At 49.7% G+C, this 19481-nt stretch overlaps 1 protein-coding gene across 1 annotated transcript in view; it reads right to left on the bottom strand.

Annotated features, from left to right (window-relative positions):
* Positions 1 to 7924: 7924 nt before the first annotated feature.
* Wdr1 (WD repeat domain 1) overlaps positions 7925 to 19481 on the bottom strand; it is a 30710-nt gene continuing 19153 nt past the window's right edge. The window contains exons 8-15 of the mRNA XM_051200381.1: positions 19169 to 19402; positions 16501 to 16588; positions 14989 to 15145; positions 13578 to 13665; positions 11247 to 11357; positions 10345 to 10518; positions 9945 to 10089; positions 7925 to 9050 (exon numbers count right to left, since the gene is read on the bottom strand). Of these exons, the coding sequence (XP_051056338.1) occupies positions 8944 to 9050; positions 9945 to 10089; positions 10345 to 10518; positions 11247 to 11357; positions 13578 to 13665; positions 14989 to 15145; positions 16501 to 16588; positions 19169 to 19402 (1104 nt within the window). The 3' untranslated portion in view covers positions 7925 to 8943. The remainder of the gene's footprint in view (positions 9051 to 9944; positions 10090 to 10344; positions 10519 to 11246; positions 11358 to 13577; positions 13666 to 14988; positions 15146 to 16500; positions 16589 to 19168; positions 19403 to 19481) is intronic.

Genomic DNA, 19481 nt, shown 5'->3' with positions numbered 1-19481 from the left:
AGACTGGCACCCATAGGCTCTTATATTGATATGGAAGTGGCATTACATGAGAGGGATTAGGTGTGGTACTGTTGGAGGAAGTGAGTTGCTGGGGTTTCTAAAGCCAGGCCTGCAGATCTGGATGTAGACTCTCAGCTACTTCTCCAGCAACATGACTAACTTCATGTCACCACCCTCCCCACCGTGTTGAAAATGGACTAAACTTCTGAAACTGCAAGCAAGCCCCAATAAAATGTTAGGAGAGGGGGAAGAGAGAAGAGGAGAGAAGAAAGGAACAGAAAGAGAACTTGCCTTCCCCCTGCTCTTAGGTTCTATTTGCACTGGGACCACCCCTGGGCTGGTGGTCCTGGGTGCTATAAGAAAGCAGGCTGAACAAGCCGAGATCTCTGCTCAAGTTCCTGCCTCCAGGTTCTTACCTTGAGCTCCTGTTCCGATTTCCTGGCAGATGCACTGTGATCTGTAAACCAAGTAAGCCATTCCCTGCCCAAGCTGCTGCATTTTATCACAGCAGCAGAGGCCCACTGAGGACAGACACCCTACTGACAGGATAAGGGCCAGTCTTTTCACACTTCACCAACTGGAGTACAATGCTCTGTTGCTCGCCTTCTGTCACCATTCAGTTACCTGGAGTCCTTGTCTTTCCCCAGACAGACATGGGGTGGGGGTTGGGGGGCAGCTTAGGAGCCTCTGGGTAGCTTTTGTGGTATCTTATGAATAGCCGTGGTAGCAGCAGGTGGTACCCTCTAGTGTTAGAGATCTTGGCCTTGGATGTTGGGATGCTTAGCTGTGTACTAGTGTTACCCATCTCGTTTAGGTCCCAAGAATTTCTTAACTCTTGACAGTAGCCAGAGTCACGGGCTCCAGGCAGTCCTGGGTATCAATATTCCTCTGCTGTTGACAGTGACTACTATCATAGTTCCTTAACCTGGGTTGCTCCCCAGTCACAGGGCCTGTAGCTTCCATTCCTACAGCTGCCCAGCCTTATTTAGCCTCAGCTCTCTCTGTGTCTCCTGCTCCCTCCCACTTTCTCCCTTCCTGTCTGGCTCCCGGGTGCCTCTTATGACGGCTCCTTCCAACCTCATTCGGCTGCCCTGCCCGCTTCCTCCTTCAAGTTAACAGACCAAGTAAACTTCAAGTGGGTGAATGGTGTGAGTAACCCCTGCTTCTAATTCCTTTAACCTATTAGGCTTGTGACCCTTCTTCCTGACAGCACCATCAGCGTTTTAGAAATAAAAGGAATCCTTCTTCAATAAGCGGCACCAGGAGACATTTCTGGCATAATACCTAAGTCAAAGAGAGATGTGGGCACCTGATGCTCACTCAGAGCCTGGGGGTGGGGCGGGGTTTCTAGGCATCCTCTAGGGACCAGGTCTGAGTCCACCATGAGGGACTGTCCAGCCACAATATCAGCAGTGCTGGGACTGGGGGAGCTGCTCTCAGAAACGATCCAAAGGCAGCTGAGAGCTTGCTGCAAACAGAGAAATACGCTCAAAGCCAAAGCCGAGATTTAAACTCTGAAAAGGATGAGAATCATGTAGAGAAGGTAGATCAGTTACTTTCCCACTTCTGTGACAAAACAGTCGACAGAAACAACTAAAGGGAAGAATGCATCCTGGCTTTCTCAGACACCTGCTACAGCCTCATGTGTCCAGCAGATCCAGACACCCTTGGACTTCACCGGGCCCCTCCCACTAGCCAGCTCACTCTTTGCCGTGCACTACCGTAGCTGGAACTTACTCTGTGTCCTCCATCCACCATTCTATCACGTAGACAGTAGTCCATTCTTGCCAGCACCTCTCATGTGTCCAGTAGCAAGAGTGAAGTCTGAAGCTTGTGGGTCAGGCCCAGCTAGGGCTTTCCCTGGAGAGTCTCAAGTCGACCTGCAAGTCGAACCCGTGTGCGGTTCTGGTTCTCATTTTCAGCAATGGAAGCTGTCACTTCTGTTGTGGACACCACTAGACACCCCTGACCTGCATTCTACTTTTCCCCACAGGTTCTACTGTGAAGTCGGGGCTTACTTCTTGCTCACACCCCAGTCTGAAGCCACACTGGTTGGGTAGGTATTGGCTTTGCTGGCTCGGTTCATGTCCCTAACCTTGCACCCCCTCACTGTGGTGGCCCAACTCTGGTTAGTGAGATCTAAAATGACTCGGCCATCACTCTGGGAAGATGTCTTCCTTCTGATACTTGTACCACCCTCCTTCCTCCTCCACCCTTCCTTTCCAGAATACAGATACAGCCTTGGAGGATGGACACACTAGTTAGAGATGGTGACACTGAGGCAGGGGCCTCCATCAGCATCCTTTCCAGAATACAGATACAGCCTTGGAGGATGGACACACTAGTTAGAGATGGTGGCACTGAGGCAGGGGCCTCCATCAGCATCCTTTCCAGATTACAGATACAGCCTTGGAGGATGGAACCACACTAGTTAGAGATGGTGGCACTGAGGCAGGGGCCTGTCAGCCTCCATTAGCAGAAGTTCCAGGTTGTTCTATCCTGCTGTGCACCTGAGGGTCTTAGCCAAGGCGACCATCATGGAACTCAGGGTACCCTGTGAGCCCTGACAGTTCAGTTTGGCCAGCAGGAGGCTCTACAGAAGAAGACACTCCCCCTTTGTACCTTCACATTCGGCACTAATAATAGCTTCCCCCAAGGTACCTGGGGATGCTTCCCACTTGGTCTGGCTTTGGCATCTTACCCACAGCCCTTCAAATGGTCCATTTGCTCAATCGTCTCCGGTCTAACCCTCGGAGCTGCTGTCTGTTTGCTGTACACTCATAGGCACACGGGCACAAGCAGCTCACTGCTGCCAGGGGCAGCCTGAGTCATCCAAGAAGTGGGTTATCTCTCCATCTCCATCTCCCCCCCCCCCCCCCCCCGTGCTTTTGACTCTGCTTTGAATTCTTAAGGGCTTGCCCAGAGGATTCCGACAGGGAGAGCTATTTTCAGGTCTCTATGCTGTTCTCTGCAGGAGTCCGGTTATTTAGCATCAGTTACCCAGCAGACTCCTCCAAGCTTCCGTGGCTGGTATTTGGGAAGTGACACCATAGCTTGAAGGATGGCTGTGAGAGATTAAACTACGGCCCATCTATGGCAAATTTTTACAGACAGTGGGAACAGTGGATCTGAATATATAATCCATGGTTATGCCACCTGGAGCTGTCTAGTCTCATCAGAGCAGTGTAAATGTAAGACCCTCAGAATGAGGAGTCTCCCAGTCTCGGTCGGTACCCCAAGAACTCAATGTCCAGTCGCTGCAACATGCAAGAGACTTTAATGAACAGGAAACGTTTGCGCAAACGGGCTCCTCCAGCAAGCAGGCTAGAGAGAAGCCCCCTCCCCCGGGCCCAGGTGTTTTTAAAGGCAAAACCCACAAGCTTAGGGAGGGGGTGGGACCCTCTGTCCATTGAGTACTGTCCTTTGAGGCCGGATGGTCTCGCTATTAGGGTCAATAGACCTTAGGGCCTCAGGGAGTGCTAATTAATCTTGTTTGGGCAAACCGGAGGTACAGTTATCTCTTTATTTCTTAAGGACCCTATTCACCACCTGCTGACTCACGAGAAAGGAGGGGCAGTGTGAATTCTTGGTATCTTGTTATCTCAGGGCTCTGTGAGGGGAAGTTAGCAAATTCCAAGGAACAGATATTGGTCTGGGTTAGCTTTTCAGGTTAGTCTGTCCTTCATTTCAAGTGGGGGGGGGGTTCTTTAACTTTACTTTTTTTGTCTTTGATAAGTACATGTGTAATACATGGCACAGACTTGTGCTAAAGAACTTAGGTGTCATTCATCTGAGATTCAAATGCATCTAGGTGTTCTATGAAGTGGCCTCCAGTGGCAGCCAAATTTATTAGTAACCTCCAGAGCTCTCTGTCCTTAAGTCACTATTAGACAAATGATTTTTAAAAAGCAAAATAACAACAACAATAAAGAGAGTCAACAGATGAAGAGAAGCTGAGAACTTGTGAAGGGATTTGTCTGGAGTGAGAGGTGTGTGGCTGGACAGTAACAACATGAAGTTCAAGCATCCTTGCTTCATGACAGTATTCCCCAAAATCACATTGGGAAACAAAGTGGAGGAAATTTCTAGAAAGAGGTAATCCTGATGTGGCACTGGGTAGACTCTCGGCATTATTGAAAACAATCTTTAGTAGGTGCTGTCTCACTGAGCCACAGTCCCAGCCCTGTGCTTAAAGTTAAAGGAATTCTCAGTTTCAGTCTTGCGGAACTGCCTCTGTAGGGCTGTGGGTTAGAGCAGAAACTGCATTTTTTTTAAAGGAAATTTCCCCTTTGAATTAGAAAAATAGTAAGAATTAAAGGTTAGAGATTAGAATCTTTCTGGAATTAAATGCTTGGGAAATTTTAAAGCTGCTTTTTAGTCAATAGAAAGACATTATTGTTTTTTAGAATTGATTTCATTCAGTGGTTGTCAAATTTTGTTCAGTAAAACTTTTATATATAAAATCATACCTAGAATTCTAGTTGGTCAGGGTATTTAATTAGTTAAAAATGAACTCCTCTGATATGGATAATGCTCTTGTACACTGTAAAGATTTGTCACTCGTATTGGTTTAAAAAAACAAAACACTGATTGGCCAGGAGCCAGGCAGGAAGTACAGGAGGGGCTACCAGACGAGGAGGATTCTGGGAAGAGGAGGCAGAGATGCAGTCACCAGCCAGACGCAGAGGAAGCAAGATGAGAATGCCTTACTGAGAAAAGGTGCCAAGCCGTGTGACTAAACAGAGATAAGAATTATGGGTTCATTTAAGTTATAAGAGCTAGTAATAAAACTGAGCAGTAGGGCAAACAGTTTATAGTTAATATAAGCCTCTGTGTGTTCATTTGGGACTGAATGGCTACAGGACCTGGCAGAACAGAAACTTCTGTCTACACTCCTCTAAGCTGAAATACATGCTGAGCGCTAGCCATGTGGCTGTTGGAAAACCCATGTTTGAGCTGCACATCACACCACATTAACATGGCTTTCTGTGACTTTACATCCATCTTCACAACTGACTGCATGCCGTCAGTCATAACTGTATCTGCTTTGTCTGAGTTTCATGGTATTGAGAAGATCTTTATTCATGAAGATGACATGCAACTGATAAAGATAAAAAAAAAATCCACCTTGCAATCCAAATATAGTTAACAAAGTTCCCTAATAAATCCCCTCATTTGCCCAGAAGTGACTCAAGGCAGGGGGGTACATACATGTGCTACAATTTTCTGTGAATGGGGGCTTAGATGCCCTCCTGTCCTCTGGAGCAGTCACAATGGGGATGAGCCTACCTCATAGTGGGCTGTTCTTCCCAGCCTCCAACTCCAGCTCTTCAGCCCTCTGAATGTGTGCTCACAGCACTAAGGGCTCCCATAAAATGGGAGTGGATGTTTGGCTGTGTGTGCCACGAGGACCACATGGATGCTTCCTCTTCCTCCTCCTGGTAGGTGAGGGCAAACCACGCAAACCCAGACTCGGGACGATAGGAGCAGAGGCCTAAAAGTCCTGGGACAAGGGTGACATCCAGACCTGGCTGTTGCTGAGGGCCTCATGGTGGCCAGGGTCTGGGCAGGTGTCTGTAGCGCCTGTTGCCACTGAGGGTGGTGTGGATGCCCAGGGTCATGTCGGCCACCTGAATCCATGTTGGTGTCTGAGGGTCATACAGATCTGAGTGGCCTGGGCTGCTACCCAATGCCATGGTGATGTGCAGGCCTGGCTGCAATGCCACCTGGGGCAATGGTCCACAGTCCTGCCATGGTTGGAATCTGAGTTGAAGTCCGAAGCCTGTGTTGCCACCAAAGGTCACAAGGAAGCCTGGGGTTGGGGCTTTGTTGGTACCCAGCGGCCGTACGACCGCCAGAGCCACCCTGATCTGAGTGGCCAATGCTCTATACCTGGAGCCAGGGTGTTTGTTGTCCAGGCCCAAGCTGCTGCCAAGGGCCATGTCTGGGCACATGGTCCAGCTGTAGCTGGGGTTGTGTTGATGTTTGGGGCCGGAGTGCAGGCCATAGGAACCACGCCTGGTGACATTAGAGGACCATGCTGAGGCAGCCCTGCCCTGCCCTGCCCTTTGCTGGCCCTGGAAAACTAGTCCTGCCTCTCACTGGACATGCAGGAAGAGAGCTAGCCCCTGCCCTTAGGAGATATGGCCCCACCCATCACCACAGGAGAGGGAGAATCCCCCACCCCAATGGCAGGCCTAGGGGAGGGACTTCACCCCCTTACCTAAGGCCAACAGCCGAGGACTGCCCACCTCAGCTACCACCCAGGCCTACAGCGGGGCCTTGGGTTGGCCTCCCCCAACATCTACCCCGTCTAGGACCTGCTGGAGCACAGGAAGGCACTAATCCTGTGGAATGGTACCTGCAGGATCTCCATGACTCAGGGCAGTTGTGGGATACACGAGAGTTTCAGTGAGATCCTGGGATGGTGGTGTACCAGAAACCAGAGGCCCTGAACCAAACCTACGACTCACTGCGACGGACATTTGCAAGCACAGCTGATTGTACAAAAGGATGTACTATGACACCATGCTGCCAGTGCCACCAGGACAAATGAGGTATTGAAAGGCAGAAAAGATGGAGAAGCAAAGCGGTTTGTTTTGCTTTGTTCTTGTCTGCTTGCTTTTGTTTTGATTTTTAAAAATTGTCTTGGGGGAGCCACTGTAGAGCTGAGGGGAGGATATGGGGGGATTGGGAGATGAGCAGAGTTAGGATATGTGCTGTGAAATTCCCAAAGGATCAACAAATACATGCTTAAAAAATATCCCAACATACAGTGAGTTTGTGTATGTGTGTGTACTAGTTCCATGGGGGGGGGGGGGGAATCAGTGTTAAAAAAAAAAAATTGCCAGGCATCAAACTCATGGAAGTATCCCTGGTCATACAGGCAATGTCTTTATCGTTTGTCGCACTGTTATTCTCCTGCCAGCACTGGTTTAATTGCGAATATAGTCAAATGGCAACACTAACTCTGTCCTTAGAACCCGGTCTGGGGCTGCAGGGGTGCATCAGTGGTTCAGGGCTCTTACTGAGTCCTAGCACTCATCCAAGCCAGGTGCCCCCGGATGCCTGTGCCTCCAGGTCCAAGGGAGTCAGACAGGCTTGCTGATAGAACACCAGCCCCAGGTTGTGGGACAGGCCCTGACTCAAAAGCTTGTGGCCTCTGCATGTGTGTACTTGTAATAGACATGCACTAATATTCACACACATAAAGCTTGTGGTTTAAACAAACAAAAGAAAACCCACTTTTCATTGAGTTCTCCCATGGAGTCATCTACTCTGCAGCAAATGGTGCTTCTGTAAAACTCAGCCCTGATGTCCTTCTAGCTCCATGTGGTTTAAGGACCAGACAGGCCTCCACCCTTCAGGTGCTGCCCATTTTCATCCACCAACTCCTTGACATGGAAGCATCTGGATGTATCATCAAACATGTTGTGTTATGGTTTGCATTTCAGATAATGTAATTTATTTTCTTGACTTCTAGCTTCCTTTTACACAAGAACCCAAGACATCAAGAATCTGAGAAGAATGTTTTTATGGGGACTACAAACTTGCACCCAAGAGCAGTGCCTTTTGCTTCAAGTTGTTTTGGCTGTATGGAAAGTTTTCTCAAACACCCAGATCCAGTCCCTGGCTTGAGGTACTGAGGCTAATTACATACAGGAGGGTGAGGAAACGTCTCCACAACGTCAGGCCCAATGCTCAGCTTACAAAATGAAACCTAAAGGGGTGGGTGGGGCCATATGGGGTCTGGAAGCAGGGATGGGAACAGGAATAGGAGCCCTGGTTTCTCTAGGGCTATTCTTCCATGTGATGGCCACAATGTGGGTTCGTAAGGACTCTTACCAGATGTGCTGGCTGGTGGGTCCTTCAGAGTCCCCCACCCTCCCACATGCACCACCACACAGAGCCAAGTGGTCCACAATCAAGAGAAAAGATATTTAATTATTTCTCAGTCTAATCTCTTAAAGCGCTCAAAGTCTTTTCACAAGTGCAAGGGGAGGGATTGTTCTCAGCCAACATTTACCAGTAATTCCGACACACGCAAAGAAGCTGCCAATCACGGTGCTTTATACTTACTTTAATTTCTGCACTGAAAAAGAAAAAAAAAGTAAAAACATGACAAGTTACAGTGACATCATCTTGTCCTTAATCTCTGCTCTTGGGGCCAGGTGGGGAGGGGGGAGAAAGAGACAGGAAAACATTGAAGCATGGTGATCATGTGACCAAAGCCTCAGTCTGGCTATGAAGGGTTCTATTTGCCTAGACATGGTACTGTCAGCACGCCAGCTCAGAAACAAGACAGACAACAGTCAAAATACATTAAAAAAAAAAAAAAAAAAAAAAAAAAAGAAGAAATCCCATGATTCCATTCTTAAAATCAAGCACAAAATCTGACAATGAGATCAAGGTTCACATGTCCCCGTGGGATCCGGGGATGGCTCCAGGGAGACAGCCATGTAACATGACTTAGACCATGGAGCAGACACCTGCTCTACCCAGAATGCTGACACAGGGGTCTGCAGAGCAGCTCCTCCTCTCCATTGCAGCTGCATCCTGCATGGGAAAGGGGAGCAGGGGTCTGCTCCCTACCCACTTTCCTGATAAGCTACAAGAGCCACAGGGGCTGGGGTCTGTGCTTTGGAGGCTGCTGCCTCTGGAATGTTCCACGCTCTCACGGTCTGGTGGGCTGTAAGTTTTTAGGTACGCTCCACATGCTGTTTAAGTGCTTGCTTTATTTCTCATGTGCAAACTGTTACTGTCTAAAGCTTTCAGAAGGACGCGTACAGACAATGGACACCCTGCAGAGAGGAGGGTATTCGCAGGTCCTGCTCACTCCCAGGGCAGGTGGGAAGGGGAGCGTTACAGAAATAGTTAAGAGAAGGGTGCTCCGAGGCAGTTAAAATCTAGTCCCTGATTCAGTCCGTGGGGTGAGCGGCGTCCTCAGTAGGTGATTGTCCACTCCTTCACAGAGGCGTCATGGGAGGTGGTGACCAATGTGTGCTCATCCAGCCAGGCCAGGCTGCTGACATGGTGCAGCCGGTGAGCATCTGGGGAAAAGAGGATAGTGTGAGGAAAGGCGCTCACTCTTCCTCTCCCTATATCTGAGTAAGGAGAGAGAACCACAGGGCTAAAGTCATCAGTGTCAACCGGAAACTACCACAGTGGCAGTTTTACTTTCACCAAGGACAAGTTTGTGAGGACAGAGGTGGCAACGGCTGAGCTCAGCCTTGCACCCATTCCAGGAGACCAACAGTACCTCCAGGCTTCTGACCACCCACGCCAAGTGGCTCCTCAAGTCCCAACACTTACTGACCCCCCTTTTCACATACATGACAACACAGAACAGATACACTGTGGGTCCACAGATCTACATTCACAGGCTCAACCAGGGAAAACAGCCAGCTCTGGCTGTGCTCAACAGACAAATCAGTTATTCTCAGATCACCACAGCACGACAAGCGTTTATCAGTGGTTTGAAGTGTACTGATGTTGTGTGAGCTATGCCATTTCCAACAAAGGGCTGGACCACATGGAGCTAGGAGCGGAATCAGTGTGATAAGATGATGGATAATCAGAATAATGTTTTTTAAAAAAAAGTCTCTTGAAATTGGGGCTACTTGGTAAAGCACAGTTCCCATGATCTTTCTGCTGATGTTACCATGGTGGGACTGAGTTAACTCAGTTGTGGGCTAAGGCACAGGAGCAGGGTGGGGAGGAAAGATGTCAAAAGCTTTTCTTCACATATGTCCTACATATGGAGATCAAGGATTCCTAATGATTGTCTCAGGCTCCCTCTGCAGCCCAGCAGAGTGCCTGGTATATGCTGGAGGGAAGGACAGAGCTACATCTCCTTCAGGTCATTTCTTAAAGCACAGACCCTGGGTCCCCTGACCCTAGGGAGCATGGTCAGGAAACTGACCCAGGGCCCAGGGGTGACTTACCTTGGATCTTGACTTTGGTCTCTGGGTCACTCAGTGTCCACACGTACACCATCATGTCCATGCCACCAGAGGCAAAGTGCTCATTGTCTGGTGACCAGGCCAGGCACACGATTTTTGCGTGGTGTCCATAAAAAACATTGTTCTCCTAGTCCAGAAAGAAAACAGAGGTGTTAGACTGGAGTGTAGGCCAGAGTACTCTGTCCTTCCTCTCAGCCAGCCCTCATAGTAACAGAGAGAAGCCCTAGTCCCCGATCACTGCCAGCACCCTCTCCAGAGCCCCACTATATGCCTGCCACTCCTGGAGATGAAGACAGACATAGTTGAGAAAGTCAAAGCCCAAGAGCACTGGGCTAGGGCCCTCCCCCACACCCTCCAGTCTAGGGGTCTGCGCCCCACTCACCGAGTAACCATCAGCCACACTGAACACCGTGACCACCTTGCTGGCATCACACACGGCCAGGAAGGCACCATCATGGGAGTAGGCCAAGTCTGTCACTTGCCCCTTGGCTTCTAGGAGCTTGCCTTCATCCTTTAGCGTGGTTCCCAGGATGGAGTAAATACGCACATTGCCATCCTGTAGGCAGGGACAGGAAGCAGTCACTCCTTAGCATACACCCATGTGCCCTCTGTCATAGGGGAAGGTCAAGGTGTTAGCAAACCCATGCTCTGCCATAGCTCTGTAGGCACCAGACTGTGCCTGGGGCTCTGGCTGCCAAGAAATGGCTGGTTTCTCCTTACATACTTCACCTCAACTTCCTCTTCACCTGGGCAGAAATGCCTGGACCCCAGGCCTCCCTAGTCTTGTTCTGTGTGCTGGCTGGCTGCCAAGGAGGTCCCCTAAATAGCGCTCATGGCTCCCTGAAAGGTCAACCTGGAAAAAACTGCACAAATAGCTTCCCAGTTGTGCCTGGAAAGCTGCACACATCTGCTCCAGCAAGCTTCCTGTCACCATGTGCCAGGTACACCTTGTGTAATAGTCATTCTTGGTTAACTTGACTACATCTGGAATTAACTAAAACCCAAGAGGCTAGGCGCATCTGTGAGGATTTCTTAAGCCAGATCTCTTGAGTCAGGATTAAATGATGTGCCTTTAATCTGGGCTACGCCTGCTGCTTGTCTATATAAAGGACATGAAGGAGGAAGCTTGTCTCTGCTTACTCCTGCTCTCACTGGCAAGTCCATTCTTTCACTAGCATTAGAGCCTACTTTAGGGTTCCAGCATATACTGAAGATGCTGGCCTTCTCCAAGCTCCAAACTGCTCACATACCAAGGTCACAGGGTAAAGAAGAAAAGGGCCTTACCAAGCCCCCAACCGCCACTGTGTCCCCACCAGGGTGCACAGCCACGACCTCCGGCTCGTAGCCAGGGTTGTCGATACTGAAGCATTTCTTCTGGTCCTTCAGGAGGACAATCTGTGACAGGGAAGATGCAGTCAGATCAGTGGCCCCTTACAACACTGCTCATCAGCAAGAAAGGTGAGATCTGCTTAGTGGCTCTAGGCTCTAAGTCACATCCTGGGTCTGTCTCAATCTTTTGATGGAGGCATTTCCCTCCTCACCATAAGGAGCATGGCCACAGGCCAGAACTGAGAAAATATATTCAGTGACAAGCATGTGAAGTGCTGATCTTTGAAGGACAAAGGGGCAGGAGTATCAGAAAGGGACTTAGCTTAACCACCAGAAGCAGTGCTCTGACTCTGAGGATTCCACCTCTAGATCCTAGGTCACAAGAAACAGCTAACGTCTGTATAGTGCAGGTTTCTGTTCACCTGGAGGACAGTGTGCTATCCATGACAAAGGTTACTGGACACTCAGCACTGTCTGTCCAGCCCTTCAGGGCAGCAGTGGAGCTCTGTGGGAACTCTGCAGGTGCAGGAAAGAGGAGCTGGGCAGCACAGCATAGTGGGGATGGGGGAGGTGTAGCAGGAGGTCTGCAAATGTACTGTTCTGAGAGAACCCTCACATCTTACCTGCTCTAAGAAGGCTACATCTGCCATGCTGGGGCCAGTCATACTAGCCTGAGCAGCAGATACTTCAATATGTTTGCTGTCAGGACTTTGGAGATAAGTGGCAGCCTGAACTTGACTAAGCTACCTGCTGGTTAGGAGTCAAGGTCACACAAGGACCTTGGCTCATCCTTGACAACCAGCAGAGAACATGGTGTACTCACATGCACACAGAGAAAAGCCCTTCTATTGGGAGATGGTGCCCTCATCTGCTAAGACTCTGTGGAGGAATCTGCCACCACCTTCTGAATGGCAGATAGTCTGAATCCTTACTTTTACCCACCCTGACTAATTCTGAGCAGCCTTAAGGACAGGGTCAGCCTATGGCCACTCAGATGAAGTAATTGGGACTGGGACAAGGAGATGCCTGTCTGAGGCCTTACCACAGAAAAGGCCCTAAATCCTCATGCACTGTTCACCAGCACCAGGTGCGGATACAAGGCTGGCAGATCTGCTGCAGAGAAGCAATGGCCCAGGCCACCCCATACAGACATTCCCTTTTGTGCCTGTGGCTGCCCAGACTGAGTGCAGTAATTATTTGGCAGCGACATCTGATTATCTGGGACACAGAACCCACTCTCCCTTTAGCAATCAGCTTCGCAAACCAGGGAGGGGTGGGGAGATCCTCAGTGGCCCTTTCTTCAGCAGGGTCTGTCACTCAAGCCAATAGGAAGCACTAGTCAGTTGTTGGCTCTGCCCACATGATGGGATGCCTGGGTTTGCAGAGACGACATGTTGTGAAGCAGAATTCTGCACAAAGTAGGTCAGGCACAGATGTGAGCCAAGGGCTCTGTTCTAGACACTGGAGAAGAGAGATGCAGGGACTACAGAGAGTTAGAACCTAGCATGGGCTGGGATCCACCTGACCCTCATGTGGCAGTGTCACTCAAAGTTAAGCTGGACATGGAGTATGACAACTGTTATCTTCACAACTACCCTGTGCTTCTGTTAGGAAGAACACAAGAGCTCAGAGAGGGCAAGCTTCACTAGGGAAGGGCAGGGATCCAAAGAATGACAAAACCATGTAGCGGAGGGCCTCAGAGCTCAGGGACCCTTGGCTCTACACTTTGGTCTCATGCTTACAGCCCAGTTCTGCCTTCTTTCTGGGTCTCAATTTAGGGGGCAGCACTTTGCCTAAAGTAGCACAGTGAGTCCCTGTCAAGGCAAGCCAAATGAGCCTGCAGCACAAAACACTGGCTACAAGTACTTGTCATTACACAACCTAGAGTCACCTGGAAGAGGGAACCTCAACTGAAGAATTGATTTAATTAGATATGTCTGTGAAGCACTGCCTTGACTACTAATTGACACAAGGAGGGCCCAATACATTGGAGGAGGTGCATCCCCAGCAGGCGGCCCTGGGATAGGTAAGGAAGCTAGCCAAGGGTATTGGGACACCACTAAGCAGCACTTCTTCAGACTCCCTGCTCTGCTGGTCCCCAGGAATGGACTTTTACTAGACTTAAAGTCAAATAAACCCTGTCCTCCCCAAGTTAGTTTGGTCTATGTTTTGTCACAGTATCAGAAAAGGAAACTAGAACAAGGGACATGGGTGGGATTCAGAAACTAGACAGTAGTTCTACGTCTCGTATCTCACCACCGCTGGTCAAAATGGAGCCAACCATACCTGTCCAATGCACACAACCACAGTATATCCCCCAGGGCCAACAGCTACACACTTTGGTTGAATATCCAGTTTCACAACTCCTTGTCCACTGTTGGGGAGAAGGGAGAGCAGGTTACTTCCACACTCAGATGGCTCAGCATGGAATGCATACATACACAACAAAAACTGAACTACTTAACTACGTGGAGAAGAAAACCTTACTGTAATCTCCGCGCTGAAGGGCAACTTGCTAAAATGTGAGGTGACAAAATAGGGCACTGAGGTCTTCTTATCACAAAGGAGACCAGCGTGGGGAAAAGGTATCAGCAACAAGCAATGGTTAGAGGAAGCTGCGCGGACTCTTCCTGCCCACCTGTGCTAAATGCAGACATATTATTCCCAACCATCTGGAGGCCCAAGGCTGGAATTTTCTAGGTAGGTACAGAAATGAGTTCTGTTTCTCCTGGGGGGGGGGGTCATAGCTACTGTTCCTCAGAAGGGAACCTGGACTCCAAAATCTTTAATGAAGGCCCCAGTTCCTTCTCATATTAGACAAATGTTATCAAAATTCATCTAGAGTAAGTTATAGCCATATCTTTCTTGAAAACATTAACTAGCAAGCTTCCACAGAATTGAGCCAAGCCGTGGTTGGCCTCCAGAGTGCCCAAGTCCTGACCCTTGTAGCCAAGGCCATGGGTTGCCAACAGGACAACTTCTGTGAGTGATGTCATAAGGCAATAGGAAGCAGAGAGCTGAGAACCCTGTGTGTGTTCTGGGGTGAATTCATTCTCAGATGCCAGGGGCCAGAACACATCGGTAGGTAGGTTTCCTGCCAGCTAGGTACATACCTGGGGGGGGGGCTATAAAGACCGTCCCCCACCAAAACAAAACAAAACAAAAAACCCCATCCTTCTGGTCAGACACATTTCTAGCATGATGTGAGTCCTAAAAGGCCATACTGGAGTCTGTCTGGAAGTACTCTACAGGGTGGGGGGTAGGGAGGTCTCACTAAGGTCAGCGGGTCTGCTTCTGACCCAACAATTTGGAGCAGACCATTTAGTCCCCTTCCTGCTGTGGATGAACACCTCTGACTCAGTGTCCATTTATACCTAAACAGGAGGTGGCTCCTCACACCTGGCCAGCATCTGGCATGCCATGAAGTCAGTGGGCTTCAGCTTGACCATTCAACAGCTCAAGCTCTATGGTCACTGCCTCTACTGGCAGAAAGATGCAAAGGAAAGCAGGTAAGGTAATGAATGAGTTGGCGTCTGCTTTGGGGCAGGGTCTACAGCTAGTCAAACCCACGAATCTGGTTACTAGGGCCCTGCAGCTCAGCACCCTGGGCTTGGTACCTGAATGACGTTCAGAAACAAAGTGTGGCTCATTCTGGGCCTCTATAGAGCCATGGCTGGCTTCCCTGGGCAGGACGTACCTGTAGTCCCTCAGCGTGAGGTTGGTGTACCGCACAGTATCATCCATGCTGCAGCTGACCAACTGCCCAGATTCATCCACCGTCATCCTGGAAACCTGGTTTGTGTGGCCTTTTCCAGAGAAGGAGTCATTCTCTCCTGTTTCTGAATCCCAGTAATGTGGAATAGGATTAAGGAGAAACCAGACCTCAGGAAGGTGGTTATCTACTGCTCTGGAGAGGTATGGCTACCCTTCATGCAGGCAGAAGCTACCACAGAAAGGACAGGAGGCATTCTCACGGATGGCCAAGCTTGGAATTTCAGAAAGCTAAGGCAGTGTGAGCTAGCAGGGCAGCCTGGCTACTAGCCAAAGGACCCAGGCACCATGTTCAGAGAGCAGCATGGCTCATATGTCACTGCCCACTGGGACTCTGCATGTGGGCCAAATGCTCATTTTATTTTTCTTGAATCAGTAGCTGAGACTACGACCCCCCCCCTCCCCCCCGGTAAGCTGGCTATGCCTCAATGCTCATGTTACTACTGCCTAGGTGCTACTGGGTAGCAGCCTGAGGGTCGGGGGTCGGGTTTGGGGTCTACCTTCCGGGGCTGATGTGACCATACTCAGCCCGAGGGATTAGAAGATGTGGTTGAAGTGCACAACAAAAGACTCAGTTTGAGTAAACATCACCATTTCATGGGAGACTCAACGGACAGGAGCTGTAGGCATGACAATCCAGACACGGACTCTGAAGGACACAGCTCAAGTTTGAGTACACAGACAGTGGGTAAGGGATACAGGTGGTGCCAATGACTGGCTACAATCACAGGACACACTCTCCTAGGGGCTGCTCAGCCATCAGCTGTTACACTGTCCCTTGCCTAGTGGTAGAGGGTGTGTTATCCACCCTCTCTAGGACGGGAGCTCTTCCCAGGTCTTATGGACACCTGAGACGAAGTCAGTTTGGGAGGCATGCCTCCTCCAGGAAGCCAGCAGCACGTGGCTAAGAGGACATCGTGCAAAGGCAGCCTCACGGCGAGCACGCATAACAGGCACACCACTAATGGTCACACACCTCCTAAAAAAGCATACGTTGTGGGGGCGAGGGGCACAGAGAACCCACTCCCTCCTGAGTTCTGGCCCCAACTCTGTTGACAGGTCATGTAGCTTTAGGAAAGGCACCTTGGCTCTGTGGGCTTCAGTTTCTACACATTTAAAACAAAGTGCCTCTGCCAAAGGGTCTGTAAATCCTGATTCCTAAGACCCAACGCAAGGCACCTCATTCTAGAAAAAGAGGAGTTCACGTGCAGAGACCTTAAGCACCAAGCTAGGCTGAGCAGTAAGCAGAGTCCAGGGCCGCCTTCTGTCTAAAGCCTGGAGAGGTCAAGGCACCAGGTGCAGACGGATGCCAGAGGTCAGCCTCTTAGTGAGTACAGCTGGGGCTGGTGCCGTCTGGTTGGCCCAGCCTCTAGCACCATGGGAACAGAAAAGTCCTCTCTCTTGCCAATGTCTGTGTCAGCTCCCAGTCAAAGGATATTGATATGTCCATCATGGCTCCCAGAATAGATGTAAGACTTGCCACCATTTTTGTGCACTGTCAGACACTGGATGGATTTACTGTGACCCTGAGAGGGAGACAATGGGATGGGGTGAGCCAAGGTAGTACATCCTACCCTCTGCCAGTTATCGCTGGAACCCCAGCACACATGCCGCCCACAAGTAAGTCATGAGACACAGTCATCCATCTCCCAGTCAGCTGACCTGACAAACACCACATGCTGCTTCCCTCAATACCCAAACCTACCTGGGCTAGGACAAGGTCTACACCAAAGCCTAGCACTCAGCTAAGACACTTGGAGAAGGAAACCCTGCCCCCTGCTGCCACCCTTGAGCACATCAGCTGGGTCTCTCATAGGGAGTGAGGCAGCCAGGATAGGATCATACACACTGGAGGCCCGGGTGCTCTAGGTGTGACCATTCTGGCTCAGGCCAGAGTGCTTATTTTTCCTAGGACCCCTTCAACACTGATGAAGCAGGTGACCTTGTATACTAGAGAGTGCCTCTCACCTCTGTAATCGGCTCAGATAGCACTTTGCAAGTGTGCTCTAACCTCACTTCCCCTGGATCCCCACCTAGCCTCTGCTATTTTCCAGCAACACCTGATGGCTTGCTGGCCTGCTTCATGCTTGCGGCTTCCTCCTTACATCTTGTTTCAGAGATCCTGCGCATGTCCTTTGTTGCTACATTACCCTCAGATAACAGCCCTTGAGAATGCATTGTATAACTCCTTAAGAGATAGAAGCTAGGTTGTGTTCTGTTCAGTGTACCACAGGCTTCACACAAGTCCAGCAGACTGCCTGGCCTGTTGAATAAAAACCTAAGCTCAGCAAGATTCCAGAAGGACCTGTGTGCTTCCTGGAACAGTCTTGCTTGAAAGAGTTAAGATTTTGGCACTTGGCACAATGTCTGGTCCTCTCAGAGGCTGGGTTGTTTAACAAGCTAATAGTCTTGGGTGGTTCTCACACACCCTCTAGCTTGAGGAATAGGCTAGAGAAAGCACCACTAAAGCCAGCTCCAGAGGGATCCCAAGAAGCCCTTTGGGCAGCCAGGAAACCGTTTCCTATAAAGCTCCCAGGCAAGGTAGCCATGTAGCCAGGGCTAAGAATCATATTCCAATCTCAAACTTTTGGTTCATTGGTGCAGCTCATGCTCTCTGCAGCCTGAGTGGCAGCTGCCAGCTGGCAGGATCCAGATGGTTGTACAAAGAGGGTGAGATACAGGTTTCTCTGAGATCTTAAGTCTACACAATTTCTTACCACTGAAATTGGAGTCACAGCACAGAAGTTCCTGTCTTTGGGGAGCTCTGGCTTCCCCATGTACAACTTCCCACCTGCACTGGTACCCATGCTCTGTCACACATCCAACCCTAGGACCTAACAACAGAGGGGCTCCCCTCTGTCCCCAGGGCTAGCACCAAGTTACCTTGTTCTGAGAAGACACTACATGGGGTTGGGAGGTCAGGAGGCCCCTTTCTCGTGCACACCTATAGAATGGGGACTATGGTCCATCATATTTTGGTCCCTTTGAATAGCAGACTGTATTGGAGACTGTATTGGTCAGAGAAGAGCTGGGCTGGGGTTTTTACTGAACAGTTTAAAATGTAAACTCTGGAAACTATCAGCAACCAAGATTGGGGGGGGATCAGGGATGCAGGGAGCCTGTACCTGGATAGTTTTATGCCAACTTGATACAAACAAAAGTCATCCAAAAAGAGAGAACTTTAAGAAAATGCTTCTTTAAGTAAGACTGGGCTATAGGCCACCCTGTAGGTCATTTTCTTAGTGATTGATGAGGGAGGGCCCAGCCCATTATGGGTGGTATTATCCCTGAATTGGTGGTCATGGGTTCTGTAACAAAGCAGGCAGAGAAACACATGAAAGCAGTACCCCTTCATGGCCTCTGCATCGGCTCCTGCCTCCAGGTTCTTGTCTTGACTTCTCCATGATGGACAGATATAAAGCGTAAGCCAAATAAACCCTTTCCTCCCCAACTTGCTTTGGGGTCATGATTATTTCATTATAGCAACAGTAACCCTAACTAAGCAAGCCTGGCTGTGGACAGCCTCCCTTAAAATCATGGCTCAATCATTAAGGATTCTAGGGTCTTCAAAGGTGATCTTGGGGGCTCAGTGAGCCCCTGGGATGGTTTGGAACCTTGGGCTATGTTCTGTCCGTTGAGGCCTTGGCAGCTCATCCAACTTCATTTGCTTCTATCCTCTATTCCTGTGAACCTCAAGGTCTCTTTCACACTTACACCCATTTGCAAACTACACCATAATTCTGATTCAAGACCACCCCTACCCCACCCCCGCCGACCCCATTTGTTCACTTGGTCTCCCATCTCACCCGCCACAATCAATATCCTGCCCTAACACTCAGGATGCTCCTGGTCTGGTCCTGGAAGTTGTGAGGCACAGAGCAAGTCCTAAAAGAAAGCCAAGCCACTCAGAAGAATGCACTCCCCAACTGGGCATCACTCGGAATACTTCCAGGGGGGCTACTATTATCCAGAAATATCAGCCAAAACTCGCAGGGCCAACAAAGTCTGACATCTCAGCTTCCATTTGACCATCTGTTTCCCCCTTTCACAGCAGACTGCAGGAGTCTGTTCCCTATCCACACCACCACACCTACAGCAAGGCTCACCTTGATGACCCGGAGGGGCTTGCTGGGGTTGTTCTTGTCCAGATAGTTGATGTATCCAGACAGCGAGATGCTGAGGAGGTGGTCCTTCTGCCACAGGCAGCCCAGCTGCTGGTCCAGAACACTGGAGCCCATGGGAAACGTGTTGACCACAGAGTTCACGTTGACATCCCAAATCTTAGAGGTTTTGTCTCCAGAGGCAGATAGCAAATGAGTGCTATCAGGACTCCAACTAATCTATTTCAACAAAATAGTGCTACATGTCAGCCTCCATTTAACGAGAGACATCAGGGAACTGAAAAGGGTGGTAGAATGG

This window comes from Phodopus roborovskii, unplaced genomic scaffold (genome assembly GCF_943737965.1).
Source record: "Phodopus roborovskii unplaced genomic scaffold, PHOROB, whole genome shotgun sequence".
Taxonomy (NCBI): Eukaryota; Metazoa; Chordata; class Mammalia; order Rodentia; family Cricetidae; genus Phodopus; species Phodopus roborovskii.
This window is presented reverse-complemented; position numbering and strand designations above follow the sequence as displayed.